General features: G+C 44.2%; 1 protein-coding gene and 1 pseudogene across 1 annotated transcript; one reads left to right on the top strand and one right to left on the bottom strand.

The window, feature by feature from the left end:
* Positions 1-309: 309 nt before the first annotated feature.
* Positions 310-1,254, top strand: LOC124696056 (probable F-box protein At2g36090). The gene has a single exon (XM_047228839.1). It carries the CDS (start codon positions 310-312, stop codon positions 1,252-1,254), a length of 945 nt encoding a protein of 314 aa, XP_047084795.1.
* A 434-nt stretch (positions 1,255-1,688) lies between these two features.
* Positions 1,689-5,155, bottom strand: LOC124698968 (annotated as a pseudogene).
* Positions 5,156-16,952: the final 11,797 nt, after the last annotated feature.

The raw sequence follows: 16,952 nt of genomic DNA on the forward strand, positions 1-16,952 counted from the left end.
AGTTTCTCCTTTTTACATAGATCACAAAAAATATTGGTTTTTCGTGAAACTTAGCGAATGCACATACATTATGGAGATGTACGTGTAGAATTTTTTATCCAAATTTTTTGACATTTCGAAATATGTTTTTTTGATAGAGGGAGCATACGCACCCGGGAGCCGAATTGAATTTCTGTATATATAGTATATATAAACATACATACATAGACAAAGTACATCATCATCATCTTAACCAACTCACAGCCCGCACAACGGAACGAATTGCACCGCTGCGGCGAGCTTGCGTCGACCGACCATCTTCAGGGGAACATGACGGACCGCGAGTTTTCTCCGGCGTGCGGCGGCCAGGCGGAGACGGTCATCGACGACCTCCCGCTGGACGTGCTCTCCCTCGTGCTCCGCCGCCTCGACGGCGCGTCCCTGGCCGCGCTCGGCTGCGCCAGCTCCGGCTTCCACGGCCTCGCCGCCGACGCCGACACGTGGCGCGGCCTCTGCCTCGCTCTCTGGCCGTCGGTCGCGAGCGTCCCCCTCGAACCAGCCTGCTGCCGCGGCGGATTCCACCGGGCGCTCTTCGCCGACGCGTTCCCGTTCCCGGCGACGACGCCGACACCAGCGGCGCCTGCCCTGCCCAGCCGCCTGGTGTCGGCCGTGGACCTGCACCACAGGGGGGTGTGCATCATGTCGCGCGTGGTGGACACGGACGCCTCCACGCCCTGGTTCCTCGGCTCGCCCTTCCGCGTCGACGCGCTCCTGCAGGAGGGCTTCACGGCGCCGTCGCAGATCGCGCCGGCGGAGCTCGCGCTCAGCTGGGTGCTGCTCGACCCGGCGTCCGGCCGCGCCGTCAACGCCTCCAGCCGCCGCCCCGTGTCCGTGGACCGGAGCTGGCTCACGGGGGAGACGGTGGCGCGCTTCACCGTCGTGCTCGGCGGCGGCGTCGCGCTGGACGCAGCCGTCACCTGCGACGACCGCTACGGCCACGTCCGGGAGGTCAGCCTGTGCGTCGAGGATGCCGACGGTGGCGGCGTCAGCGGGCGGGACGGGCTGGCAGCGCTCGCCGCGGCCATGGCCGCCCCGAGGCGGGGCCGGGGCGCGGAGGCGGAGGCACGGGCGGCGCGCCGGTACGCCGAGTTCGTAAAGGGGAAGAGCGCACGGAAGGAGTGGAAGGCCAGGCGCGAGGGGCTCGTTGACCTCTGCTGCTCCGGCGTCGGCGCGGCGGCGTTCGTCGGCTTCCTCGTCATGCTCACGTGCCGCTGAGGTTTTGCTCGCGTGTATGAGCAATGTGAATACGTAGTAGGTTCGTTGTAAGTCGCTGCCACAGTGTAAATGTGTATAGCTTAGACCCAAGATTTTCCTTTTTCGTATAGAAGTTCGGATAGTGAAACTAGAGAAGATACTCGTTGACAGTTGAGAACTATAGAATCTACATTTGTGCATTATTCTTCCGGCCTCACTTTCATTGCTCATCTTTTGGTAACACTTGACAGTTAGTCAGTTGCATGACAGATATATTGGTTCATGAAGGTACTCTGTGTTGCTTCAGCAACGAATATCTATCTGTACAAGTGAGATTCGCTGAACAGCTCACCGACACATTGTTGGGAGGCCACGCTTCATGTTGTAAAGGAAAGATACTTCAGAATCTGATGCTCATGTAATTACTCAGTATTACCACAAGAATTTGCAAATACTGATTTTGAGGTCATTGCCAAGCAGCAAGGCACACAAAATGGTGGTGCTGTACCATCCTTACAAACTCTGTATTTTTCTCAATTACACAAAAGTATTGACACTGCCAATAGTTGTTCAGAAACAAGACCATAAATGCTATCCATTGCTAGTATAAAGAATCTACAATAACACATCACCACGAAGCTATACAGAAGTTTTCAGGACCCAGAATACAAAACTCACAAAGAACAGAAGCAATCGTGCGACAAGGCAGCCTAGGAAGCAAGTCTACATATGTGCATTCTGCAACTCCCGGTAAACTAAATCAATGAATTCGTCACTCTGTTGGAAACAAGATGAAACAGTTGAAAACATATTAAGAATGTTTGTCATGAAAAGCACTGCAGAATGTGATTTTCGATATGAAACATACCTGAACAAGTCTCAGAAGGGCGTCCTTAACTTTATCCCGCGAAATCATGGGACCTTCATTGTGTGCAGGGGCAAAGGAAGGAGGCGGTGCAGGTGGTGGAAAAGGTTGGAGTAAGCGGGGTGCCATGCCCATACTGAGGGTATTGAGCAGATACTGAAGTTGGATGAAGAGGCGGTGCGGTCGGCATCATTGAGGAAACTGGCGGCGCTAATGATGCAGAAGACGACGAGGGAGGTGCAAAGAATGCCGGTGTTAAAAGATTTGTGGAATGGCCAGCATGGGTGTCCTGGAGGGGCAGTGGTGGAGCTGATGAACCCCCTAAAGGAGGGGGTATTTGATGCACCGGAGCAGCAGAATGAATAGTCATGTGGGAAGATGCAGTGCTCTCGGTGGATGGATGAGCTCTTCCGACCATTGGCGCACTTGATAAACCCCCGATACTTGCAGCGCCCTGCATATTTGTATAGAAGAAAATTTTCAGTATAGAACCAATATGCAACCACAGCCTTTGAGGTCAGATCCAGAGAAGTGATTATTTATTTTATTATAGGTAACAGTCCAAGACATCATAAATACTATTTGGTGAGCAGTATGAAAAGCAGAAAATTATTTAGAAGGGTCTCGAAGAAATTTTGAAGAAAACGTACACTAAAGTAATTGGCAAGTGATTCATCAGGAGTATCAGAGATAAGCGTAGATGCTGGCGGAGGTTCAAGGGGACCATCTATTGCAGCAGATGTAGGAACAGCCTCCAATTCCTCGAACTCGCTGTGGCACATTAGAAGAATTCAGCATGAGTCAATGAAAACATCTCCCATGTATAGTCAAGGGGAAAATACCTTATGGCGGAAGGGACTTTTGCCTTTGGAGGCACTCTGGCATAAGCATTCAGTATCCTGCAAAGATAAATGGAAATAACACAACTTGAGGAAAGACGTCCATAAATTATCACAAGGAATTTAACCCGGTATGCTAAGATATAATAGTAAAAGAACTCTAAAGATAGTTGGTCCCTTAATAATACAACAAAGTTCAGACCATGCTAAAGCAATCACAATCATGCACATATAATCTGCTGACAGAACTATACAAATTATTGCTTTCAATTAAGCAAAAGAATCAATCATGATTTGCAGAGATAGGATGAGTTCTTAAAAAACAATATGCAATACTTTCTAGCCACTGATGGAAACAGCCGTCCCTGACATCTACAAGTGTTATCATCAGTGCCCTCAACAAATGCAATCTGTTGTATGGGACACAATATTGCTCTGTTTGGTTAGCCTGTTATTGATAATTCTATATTTCAGGACATGCACTTCTAGCTCGCATTCAATTTACAAAAGCATATAAGATCAGATAGTTTACTTCCTTTAAAATTTTAATACGCCTCGAGTAACATGCATATGATTTTCAATACACGCCCCAGCCAGTGAAAGGAGGCGTGTAAAGGGAGAACAGGATACATAAAAGCCTTACCTTCCAAAAAGATTTGCTACAGCATCGCAGTCCTGTTGATTGTAAAACCAAATACCATTTACTTCTTGTGCAGCATTACGGTATAACAAATATGGAGGCTGAAGTTCGTATTCAAAATCACTTAATAAATCCTCCACAAGATTATCTGATAAGAAAAAGATATTGAATGCTTTATAAGGCAATGAAACAACTTTGGCAATCACAAACCGTGAATGAACACAATTTGACTGTTAGTCCTAACAAATTTATGTTATTTAGATGCAAAGAACGCATTTTTTCAACTGTAAGTCAGAAATACCAAATAAAATACAAAATTGCAAAAGGATCTGCTAGCCAGAGTTTTATGTAGTATCCACCTTCCCACCCCCAGTGGCTCACATGAATATATATACATTTATTACAACAGTTCACACAATTTATATACAGCTCCTAAGCTAGAAAAGCATTAACTGCATTATTGTCTGGAACTCTAGATAGAATACCTCAAGTCCCCAAATAAATCCATGGATTCAAAATTGTTACTCCAGCCAGTGCCAGACCACTAAATAGCTACCCTAAGATCCCTAGAACTCTAACGTTGGCTGATCGGCTAATCACACAAAGCATATAGCTGACTGAAGCTAGGTTTATTTCAGGTGAAAGATGCCTGAGAAAGAAGGCTGGGACACCATTAGTAGATCACTAACATGGCTTAACCAAGACAGGGATTGGAACTGTGTTCAGGTATGTAACCATAGTTTTATTATCAGTAGCTCAGAGAAGACTATTTGTGGTCAGTGACGAGGGCGGGTGACCTCAGACAACACTTGGTGCACTTTAGTTTCTTAGTCTGCTGCGATACGTATTTTGCTGGATGCTGGACAATTTGTGGATTCCATGGTGCAGCTAGCGCCAGAGCGGCAGCAGGTCCAGTTTGCATGAGTTTAAGCAATGGTATGAGTGTTGTTTCAGTGGGCAGTCAGCGAACTGGAATAGATTTACTTCGAAATAGCATAAGGTTAATCTTACTAATGATCTAGTATCATGTAGGGAAAATTTAGAGTCTAGCAGATGGATGACAGATTGACATACCGGTGTTCCGCCTGTTCATGACGATAAACTGGAACCTCGGCTGCGTGTTCCTGCAACAACAGAAGCAATTCAGATATTCAGATCCCCTCTGCAGCCTGGCACAAGAGCAAAAGCTCCATCCCCACTATCTTTCAGCCGTCGCTCACCTCTTGACGACGAACAGCGACCCCTCGACGTCCTTGCGGCTCTGCGCAACACAAAGCAAGCAAATCGGATCGGATCAGGTTTCCGGTGAATCACGGAGAGTGGACGGGGCGCAGGAGCGCGGAAGGAGAGAGAGAGGGAGGGGGAGGTTCTGACCCATTGGTTGAGGTCGATGTTGAAGTCGTAGAGGGTGACGTGGGCGGCGGTGATGAGGATGTCCTCGACGGCGGGGTCGAGGCGCTGCAGGACGGTGAGGTTGAGCAGGCGCGTGCCCTCGGCGTCCATGGCCAGGTTCGGGGTCACCTTGCCCCCGTTGGACGGCGGCGGCATGGGCGGCGGCGGCATCGGTCGATCTCCAGGTGGGCGGTGGTGGATCTGAGGAGAGCTGCGGGAGCTCAGGCTGCAGCTAGCAGTAGGGGAGCTTGGGAGACTGGAGCAGGCAGGGACAGTAAAATTTCGCCGCATTCACAGCAGACAGCACAGTCCCACTGTTGTACTACGGTGTACACCTCGGATGGGACGTGGCTGGGCCGGTAGAGTAGAGGGACACGGCCCGTGGGTTCGGTACAGAGGCCCATGCTGTGGCCCGTGGTATATGACAGTAATTATGGTGTGGGCCGAGGCAACAGGTGTGTGGTTTAACCCAGTCTTGGTTGGGGTAATCTACGTCCATGCATTTAATTGACATTTTTCATCTCTACAAAAATGATATTAGGCGAAGAAAGAATATAATTGACATTAGCCGAGAGTCGACACCACCGGTATTGATGAGGGCAATTCTCATAGGCCTACGGCCTTGTTAGAATTGTTTGGTCATTCGTCATCCCTCCCAACAGCCTCCCATGTAAGTCGGACCACAACCTAGCTATTGTGGTTGGAGCCTGGCTAACTCCCAAGAAGAGAGCAAGAACTAAGCCAGAGGTTATGAACCAATTTCGTGAAGATGAGGAGCCTCTGAAGATCACAGCTACTGACGTGGACATTAGAAGCAAACGTGTTGATGGTGGTTAGGGATGGAGAGTGCTTTATTGGTGTTTTGGGCATAGTGTTGGTGTTCTTTTCAGTTGTAATGTGTTATGCATGTTAGAACACATTTGTAGTTTGGTGGTGAGGTTTGGTGAAAACATGAATAATTTCAACTCTGTAAATCTGGTTTCGGAAATGGAATCGAGGCTATGCCTTTTCCTCTAAAAAATTATGTAAGTGGGTCCAGCACAATAGGAAAATTTTGATATAGCATGGTGACGGTAACACCAATTTCTTCCACAAATTTTCCTCTGCAATGAGGAAAAAAATCCTCGATAAAAAATTGAGGAACGAATCTGGAGACTAGATTGAGGATCAAGGTTTGCTATCTGATCATATCAACCTGGCCCTACTATGATAGGTAAAGTCACTCTATGCTATTTTTTCTTTAAAAAATAATATTGGAGTCCTTATGGAGAAGAATTAACTGGCGAGGTTCTTGCAGCGATCAACTCAATATATTCACAGTAGGAGCCTTTCCTACTGTTAAAAGTTCAAAAAAAAACTCAATATATTCCTCAAGGTTGGAACAATACCATCATTTTTCTTATTACTAAAGTGGATAGCCCTAAAAATGTAACTCAATTTCGTTCGATAAGTCTTTGCAATGTTCGTCATAAAGTTATTTCCAAAATCTTTGTGAAGAGGCTGAAAACAATTTTACCTAAGATCATGTCTCCCACCTAGAGTGCCTTTGTTCCTGGACGATTAATTACTGACAATTTCTTGGTTGCATATGAATCCTACCATGCAATAGAGAAGACAAATGGTAGATCCAAATTTTAACACTTTATTGAGGTTTTTAAGTATACAATTACTCATATTGTCACTCATTCCATGCTCCATCTAGCTACATCTATGCCTATTTTGCGTACTTGCGATGTTTGTTCACTTTCATATAAGCTTTGCACATTTAGTAGTTTTAGTATGATTTCAGTATTTTTCCTTTGTCTTTTACATGTGTCTAGGTGTTATGGACAACTATAGATAAATCGAGGCAAAATGATTAAGAGAGAGAAATATGGAAGAGCTATAGGCACCAGACTTAGTCATTTGAGGAGTGGAAAAAGTGATATTTTTCATCATCTCAAAATAAAGATCTAAGACCATGGTGTTGTATCTCTCGTCCATACGAGTCCAACGGGCCCAAGAACATTCAAATCGGAGTTACTATGAGAAAATAGCGGCCAAAATACGAAAGATCACAAAAGGTATAGCGACCATCGGTACGACCGTATCTGATCGTGCTGTCCGCCCACACGGAAAAAGCCTCTCCAGACATGTTTTTTAACAGAATCCGTTCCCGTTAGTTTCTAGACCCTCTTTAGGTCATAGACAACATTGGAGGGGCTATTAGAGACCCCCTAGGCCTATATAAAGAGGGGAGGGCCAAGGGAAAAAGGGGCCATCACCATATATCTCCACGGAGGAGCCCTGCTGCCTTGCAAACTCCATAGCCGCCGCCTCCACAAGATCTCCACTATCACCACCATACTCAAGGAGAAGGGACTTGGATCTTGAAGGCTTCAACACTGATCTACAACATCCTCGTCATCAACATCGTCTCCAACACCGATCCCATTTGTTTATTTGGTTGTAACCCAAACCCTAGTGTGGATCTCATCTTGTATTCAATTGTACTACCGTATTTCATTCATATGTTTGAGATCATGTTGATTCCCTTCATGTGTGAGTAGTTCCTTTGTTTTTTGGGAGATGGAGAAACCCTAGCATCACTATGAGATGAATTCAAGATGATCTATGATTTTAATATATGATTGTGTGTTAGTTTTCTCTCTAGATATTATGTGAAGTGCATCATGTAATATTTTTCTTGGAGACTAGAGAGAGAACTACTCTTTGAAGTATGATATAGTGTACAACAGGAAGTGACATAACCGTGGCGGTGCTCTATCATATGGAAGAGGGGGATAAAGAGAGACTCAGTAATCTCATATCAATAACTATGGGGAAACCCTTAATTGCGATAGTCAATTTGTGGTTGCAGAAGGCTAGCCGCAATGGTTATTTACAGATGCGATGACAGATGGTTTTCTGAGTGCATCTTATTATGGAGCTCTCTCCATACACAACATGATTAAAAATATATTTTATCTTGATTAACATTAATCCTAATGCTAGAGGTGGATCCAACAAATTCCCAAGAACTCATTGATACGTCTCCGACGTATCGATAATTTCTTATGTTCCATGCCACATTATTGATGATATCTACATGTTTTATGCATACTTTATGTCATATTTATGCGTTTTCCGGAACTAACCTATTGACGAGATGCCGAAGGGTCAGTTCCTGTTTTCTGGCTGTTTTTGGTTTCGAAATCCTAGTAAGGAAATATTCTCGGAATCGGACGAAATCAACACCGAAGATCTTAGAATCCCGGGAGCTTCCGGAACACCCGAGAACCGTCGAGAGGGGCCACGGGGGCCCACACATGGTGGCGGCGCGGCCCAGGAGGGGGGCGCGCCGCCCTAGTGTCTGGTGGCCCCAGACCCCCTCCGAGGCTACCCTTCCGCCTACTTAAAGCCTCCGTCGCGAAAACCCTATTACGTTCGACGAAACCAGAGAAAACCTTCCAGAGCCGCCGCCATCGCGAAGCCAAGATCCGGGGGCGGGAGTCTCCGTTCCGGCACGTCGCCGGGACGGGGAAGTGCCCCGGAAGGCTCCTCCATCGACACCACCGCCATCTTCATCAACGCTGCTATCTCCCATGAGGAGGGAGTAGTTCTCCATCGAGGCTCGGGGCTGTACCGGTAGCTATGTGGTTAATCTCTCTCCTATGTACTTCAATACAATAATCTCATGAGCTGCCTTATGATACGTCTCCGACGTATCGATAATTTCTTATGTTCCATGCCACATTATTGATGATATCTACATGTTTTATGCACACTTTATGTCATATTCGTGCATTTTCTGGAACTAACCTATTAACAAGATGCCGAAGTGCCGGTTCTCGTTTTCTGCTGTTTTTGGTTTCGAAATCCTAGTAACGAAATATTCTCGGAATTGGACGAAACGAAGACCCGGGGGCCTATTTTTCCACGGAGCTTCCGAAGACCGAAGAACATACGAAGTGGGGCCACGAGGTGGCGACACCACAAGGCGGCGCGGCCTAGGGGGCCCGCGCCGCCCTATGGTGTGGCCCCTCGTCGGGCCCCGACTCGCCCCTTCCGCCTACTTAAAGCCTCCGTCGCGAAACCTCCGAGGCGAAAAACCACGATACGGAAAACCTTGCGAGACGCCGCCGCCGCCGATCCCATCTCGGGGGATTACGGAGATCTCCTCCGGCACCCTGCCGGAGAGGGGATTCATCTCCCGGAGGACTCTACACCGCCATGGTCGCCTCCGGAGTGATGAGTGAGTAGTTCACCCCTGGACTATGGGTCCATAGCAGTAGCTAGATGGTTGTCTTCTCCTCATTGTGCTTCATTGTTGGATCTTGTGAGCTGCCTAACATGATCAAGATCATCTATCCGTAATACTCTATGTTGTGTTTGTCGGGATCCGATGGATAGAGAATACCATGTCATGTTAATTATCAAGTTATTACATATGTGTTGTTTATGATCTTGCATGCTCTCCGTTACTAGTAGAGGCTCTGGCCAAGTTTTTACTTTTAACTCCAAGAGGGAGTATTTATGCTCGATAGTGGGTTCATGCCGCATTGACACCTGGGACGATGTGAGAAAGTTCTAAGGTTGTGTTGTGCTTGTTGCCACTAGGGATAAAACATTGGCGCTATGTCCGAGGATGTAGTTGTTGATTACATTACGCACCATACTTAATGCAATTGTCTGTTGTTAGCAACTTAATACTTGGAGGGGTTCGGATGATAACCTGAAGGTGGACTTTTTAGGCATAGATGCGGTTGGATGGCGGTCTATGTACTTTGTCGTAATGCCCAATTAAATCTCACTATACTTATCATGTCATGTATGTGCATTGTTATGCCCTCTCTATTTGTCAATTGCCCGACTGTAATTTGTTCACCCAACATGCTTTTATCTTATGGGAGAGACACCTCTAGTGAGCTGTGGACCCCGGTCCATTCTTTTAATACTTGAAATACAAATCTGCTGCAATATTTGTTTTTACTATTTTCTCTGCAAACAATCATCTTCCACACAATACGGTTAACCCTTTGTTACGGCAAGTCGGTGAGATTGACAACCTCAACTGTTTCGTTGGGGCAAAGTACTTTGGTTGTGTTGTGCAGGTTCCACGTTGGCGCCGGAATCTCCGGTGTTGCGCCGCACTACATCCCGCCGCCATCAACCTTCAACGTGCTTCTTGACTCCTACTGGTTCGATTAAACCTTGGTTTCTTACGAGGGAAACTTGCCGCTGTGCGCATCACACCTTCCTCTTGGGGTTCCCAACGGACGTGTCAACTACACGCATCAAGCAAATTTACGGCGCCGTTGCGGGGAGATCAAGACACGCCTGCAAGGGAGTCTCCACTTCTCAATCTCTTTACTTTGTTTTTGTCTTGCTTTATTTTATTTACTACTTTGTTTGCTGCACTTATATCAAAACACAAAAAAAAAATTAGTTGCTAGTTTTACTTTATTTACTGTCTTGTTTGCTATATCAAAAACACAAAAAAAAATTAGTTTACTTGCATTTACTTTATTTAGTTTGCTTTATTTATTGTCTTGCACTCCATATTAAAAATACAAAAAAAAATATTTAGTTACTTTTGTTACCATGTCTAGCTCTGAACCTGTTACTTCTTCGCTCGAAGAATTAGTTTTCACTTTTAAACAAGGGGATGAGGAGAGTTTTAAGGATGCTTGGTCTAGAATTTTTACTTCTTATCGTAAAACTGAACCTCAAATGACTCTAAGTTTGCTCCTTAGTAATTTTTATTTTGGTCTTATGGTTCGCTATAGATATGCTTTGGATACTTTAGTGGGAGGAGATTTCCTCCATTGCAATGGGGATCAAGCTTTTAATGCCATAAAGAAGTTGGTTGCATCACATGATTCAGCCCTCACTAGCATATATAGTAGATTAAACAATCTCGAGATAAGTACATCTCGCCTGGATGATAACTATTGCCATGTTCGTAATCGTCTTGAACAAGTTTTAGTGAACTCTAAACTTTCATTGTGGGATCCTTCTGTTAAAATTGTTATCGGTGATCGAACTCTTCATGCCTACTGTGATATTATGTACGAATTTTGCCTTATGCTCGAAAGCATTTATAAATCTTTGAAACTTTGGGGAGTCGATGAAGGAGGAGAAGAAATAACTCTCATTGATAACTCCATTATAATTCCTAAGGGAATAGCCGCAGGTGTGCATACAACCATTCTTGGAAGAACAATATCCATTGATTATCTTGTTATTGAAACAGGAAAAATCATACTCGGGAGATCCTCTGTTGAAACTATTGGGAGCGAGTCATTGATGTCGGAGAAGGCACTCTGAAATTCACCTCTATACCAGGGGAAATCATATATTTCCTAAACCAAAGGGAAAGAAAGACAATAAGAAAGGTAAGGGTAAAGCCCAAGGTAAGGTTGACACACCGTCTCTTGATAATACTTGAGATACACTTTCTGCGCCTAGCTGAAAGGCGTTAAAGAAAAGCGCTTATGGGAGACAACCCATGTTTTTACTACAGTACTTTATTTTATATTTGTGTCTTGGAAGTTGTTTACTACTGTAGCAACCTCTCCTTATCTTAGTTTTATGTTTTGTTGTGCCAAGTAAAGTCTTTGATAGAAAAGTAAGTACTAGATTTGGATTACTGCGCAGTTTCAGATTTCTTTGCTGTCACGAATCTGGGTTTATCTCCCTGTAGGTAGCTCAGAAAATTAAGCCAATTTACGAGCATGATCCTCAGATATGTACGCAACTTTCATTCAATTTGAGCATTTTCGTTTGAGCAAGTCTGGTGGCCTAATAAAATCCATCTTTACGGACTGTTCTGTTTTGACAGATTCTGTCTTTTATTTCGCATTGCCTCTTTTGCTATGTTGGATGAATTTCTTTGATCCATTAATGTCCAGTAGCTTTATGCAATGTCCAGAAGTGTTAAGAATGATTGTGTCACCTCTGAACATGTGAATTTTTATTATGCACTAACCCTCTAATGAGTTGTTTCGAGTTTGGTGTGGAGGAAGTTTTCAAGGATCAAGAGAGGAGTATGATGCAATATGATCAAGGAGAGTGAAAGCTCTAAGCTTGGGGATGCCCCGGTGGTTCACCCCTGCATATTCTAAGAAGACTCAAGCGTCTAAGCTTGGGGATGCCCAAGGCATCCCCTTCTTCATCGACAACATTATCGAGGTTCCTCCCTGAAACTATATTTTTATTCCGTCACATCTTATGTACTTTGCTTGGAGCGTCGATTTGTTTTTGTTTTTTGTTTTGTTTGAATAAAATGGATCCTAGCATTCACTTTATGGGAGAGAGACACGCTCCGCTGTAGCATATGGACAAATATGTCCTTAGGCTCTACTCATAGTATTCATGGCGAAGTTTCATCTTCGTTAAATTGTTATATGGTTGGAATTGGAAAATGCTACATGTAGTAATTCTAAAATGTCTTGGATAATTTGATACTTGGCAATTGTTGTGCTCATGTTTAAGCTCTTACATCATATACTTTGCACCCATTAATGAAGAAATACTTAGAGCTTGCTAATTTGGTTTGCATATTTGGTTTCTCTAGAGTCTAGATAACATCTAGTATTGAGTTTTGAACAACAAGGAAGACGGTATGGAGTCTTATAATGTTTACCATATGTCTTTTATGTTAGTTTTGCTGTACCGTTCATCCTTGTGTTTGTTTCAAATAACCTTGCTAGCCTAAACCTTGTATCGAGAGGGAATACTTCTCATGCATCCAAAATACTTGAGCCAACCACTATGCCATTTGTGTCCACCATACCTACCTACTACATGGTATTTATCCGCCATTCCAAAGTAAATTGCTTGAGTGCTACCTTTAAAATTCCATCATTCACCTTTGCAATATATAGCTCATGGGACAAATAGCTTAAAAACTATTGTGGTATTGAATATGTACTTATGCACTTTATCTCTTATTAAGTTGCTTGTTGTGCGATAACCATGTTTATGGGGACGCCATCAACTATTCTTTGTTGGATATCATGTGAGTTGCTATGCATGTCCGTCTTGTCTGAAGCAAGAGAGATCTACCACCTTCATGGTTGGAGCATGCATGTTGTTAGAGAAGAACTTTGGGCCGCTAACTAAAGCCATGATTCATGGTGGAAGTTTCAGTTTGGACATATATCCTCAATCTCATATGAGAATAATAATTGTTGCCACATGCTTATGCATTAAAGAGGAGTCCATTATCTGTTGTCCATGTTGTCCCGGTATGGATGTCTAAGTTGAGAATAATCAAAAGCGAGAAATCCAAAATGCGAGCTTTCTCCTTAGACCTTTGTACAGGCGGCATGGAGGTACCCCATTGTGACACTTGGTCAAAACATGTGCATTGCAAAGATCCGATAGTCCAAGTTAATTAGGACAAGGTGCGGGCACTATTAGTATACTATGCATGAGACTTGCAACTTGTAAGATATAATGTACATAACTCATATGCTTTATTACTACCGTTGACAAAATTGTTTCATGTTTTCAAAATAAAAGCTCTAGCACAAATATAGCAATCGATGCTTTCCTCTTTGAAGGACCATTCTCTTTACTTTTATGTTGAGTCAGTTCACCTATCCCTCTCCACCTCAAGAAACAAACACTTGTGTGAACTGTGCATTGATTCCTACATACTTGCATATTGTACTTGTTATATTACTCTATGTTGACTATTATCCATGAGATAAACATGTTACAAGTTGAAAGCAACCGCTGAAACTTAATCTTCCTTTGTGTTGCTTCAATACCTTTACTTTGATTTATTGCTTTATGAGTTAACTCTTATGCAAGACTTATTAATACTTGTCTTGAAGTACTATTCATGAAAAGTCTTTGCTATATGATTCACCTGTTTACTCATGTCATTACCATTGTTTTGATCGCTGCATCCACTACATATGTTTACAAATAGTATGATCAAGGTTATGATGGCATATCACTTCAGAAATTATCTTTGTTATCGTTTTACTCGCTCGGGACGAGCAGTAACTAAGCTTGGGGATGCTTGATACGTCTCCGACGTATCGATAATTTCTTATGTTCTATGCCATATTATTGATGATACCTACATGTTTTATGCACACTTTATGTCATATTCGTGCATTTTCCGGAACTAACCTATTAACAAGATGCCGAAGTGCCGGTTCTGTTTTCTGCTGTTTTTGGTTTCGAAATCCTAGTAACGAAATATTCTCGGAATTGGACGAAACGAAGACCCGGGGGCCTATTTTTCCACGGAGCTTCCGGAAGACCGAAGAACATACGAAGTGGGGCCACGAGGTGGAGACACCACAAGGCGGCGCGGCCTAGGGGGGCCCGCGCCGCCCTATGGTGTGGCCCCCTCGTCGAGCCCCGACTCCGCCCTTCCGCCTACTTAAAGCCTCCGTCGCGAAACCCCCGAGGCGAAAAACCACGATACGGAAAACCTTGCCGAGACGCCGCCGCCGCCGATCCCATCTCGGGGGATTCGGAGATCTCCTCCGGCACCCGCCGGAGAGGGGATTCATCTCCCGGAGGACTCTACACCGCCATGGTCGCCTCCGGAGTGATGAGTGAGTAGTTCACCCCTGGACTATGGGTCCATAGCAGTAGCTAGATGGTTGTCTTCTCCTCATTGTGCTTCATTGTTGGATCTTGTGAGCTGCCTAACATGATCAAGATCATCTATCCGTAATACTCTATGTTGTGTTTGTCGGGATCCGATGGATAGAGAATACCATGTCATGTTAATTATCAAGTTATTACATATGTGTTGTTTATGATCTTGCATGCTCTCCGTTACTAGTAGAGGCTCCGGCCAAGTTTTTACTTTTAACTCCAAGAGGGAGTATTTATGCTCGATAGTGGGTTCATGCCCGCATTGACACCGGGACGAGTGACGAGAAAGTTCTAAGGTTGTGTTGTGCTTGTTGCCACTAGGGATAAAACATTGGCGCTATGTCCGAGGATGTAGTTGTTGATTACATTACGCACCATACTTAATGCAATTGTCCGTTGTTAGCAACTTAATGCCGGAGGGGTTCGGATGATAACTCGAAGGTGGACTTTTTAGGCATAGATGCAGTTGGATGGCGATCTATGTACTTTGTCGTAATGCCCAATTAAATCTCACTATACTTAACATGTCATGTATGTGCATTGTTATGCCCTCTCTATTTGTCAATTGCCCGACTGTAATTTGTTCACCCAACATGCTTTTATCTTATGGGAGAGACACCTCTAGTGAACTGTGGACCCCGGTCCATTCTTTTAATACTGAAATACAAATCTGCTGCAATACTTGTTTTTACTATTTTCTCTGCAAACAATCGTCTTCCACACAATACGGTTAACCCTTTGTTACAGCAAGCCGGTGAGATTGACAACCTCACTTGTTTCGTTGGGGCAAAGTACTTTGGTTGTGTTGTGCGGGTTCCACGTTGGCGCCGGAATCTCCGGTGTTGCGCCGCACTACATCCCGCCGCCATCAACCTTCAACGTGCTTCTTGACTCCTACTGGTTCGATTAAACCTTGGTTTCTTACTGAGGGAAACTTGCCGCTGTGCGCATCACACCTTCCTCTTGGGGTTCCCAACGGACGTGTCAACTACACGCATCACCTTACATGATTGAGATTCATATGATGATGCTTGTAATCTAGATGTCATTGTGCTAGTCAAGTGGATTTTACTTATGTGATCTCCGGAGACTCCTTGTCCCACGTGTGTAAAGGTGACAATGTGTGCACCGTGTGGGTCTCTTAGGCTATATTTCACGGAATACTTATTCACTGTTATGAATGGCGTAGTGAAGTGCTTATTTATATCTCTTTATGATTGCAATGTGTTTTGTATCACAATTTATCTGTGTGCTACTCTAGTGATGTTATTAAAGTAGTTTATTCCTCCTGCACGGTGTAATGGTGACGAGTGTGTGCATCGTGTAGTACTTGGTGTGGGCTATGATTGTGATCTCTTGTAGATTATGAAGTTAACTATTGCTATGGTAGTATTGATGTGATCTATGCCTCCTTTCGTAGTGTGAAGGTGACAGTGTGCATGCTATGTTAGTACTTGGTTTGGTTATGTTGATCTGTCATGCACTCTAAGGTTATTTAAATATGAACATTGAATATTGTGGAGCTTGTTAACTCCGGCATTGAGGGTTCGTGTAATCCTACACGATTAGTGGTGTTCATCATCCAACAAGAGGGTGTAGAGTCTAGCATCTATCTATTTATTCTGTTATGTGATCAATGTTGAGAGTGTCCACTAGTGAAAGTATGATCCCTAGACCTTGTTCCTAAATATCGCTATCGCTGCTTGTTTACTTGTTTCTATCGCATCCGTACTTCCTGCAATATTACCACCATCAACCACACGCCAGCAAGCACTTTTCTGGCGCCGTTACTACTGCTTATATTTATTCATACCACCTATATTTCACTATCTCTTCGCCGAACTAGTGCACCTATTAGGTGTGTTGGGGACACAAGAGACTTCTTGCTTTGTGGTTGCAGGGTTGCATGAGAGGGATATCTTTGACCTCTTCCTCCCCGAGTTCGATAAACCTTGGGTGATCCACTTAAGGGAAACTTGCTGTCTGTTCTACAAACCTCTGTTCTTGGAGGCCCAACACTGTCTACAAGAATAGAAGCACCGATAGACATCAAACACTTTTCCGGCGCCGTTGCCGGGAGGAAAGGTAAAAGGCACTCATACTCCGGTCTCGGGTAAAGTACTTTTACGGCGCCGTTGTGTGTGTGCTCGAAGCTATTTCCTTTAGATCCTGCAATTGCATCTTTTTGTTTCTTGTTTACACTAGTTTGGCATAATGGACAATAATGAGCTTCTTATTCTATTTCCTGATTTAAGACATGGATGGTTTGATGCGAAAATTAAAAAACCCATGGAACATATTACTATGAATACTTTGAATACCATTGTTGCTAATGATATGGAAAATTCTAAGCTTGGGGAAGCTGGTTTTGATG

The sequence above is a fragment of the Lolium rigidum genome, chromosome 3, assembly GCF_022539505.1.
Source record: "Lolium rigidum isolate FL_2022 chromosome 3, APGP_CSIRO_Lrig_0.1, whole genome shotgun sequence".
Classification (NCBI taxonomy): Eukaryota; Viridiplantae; Streptophyta; class Magnoliopsida; order Poales; family Poaceae; genus Lolium; species Lolium rigidum.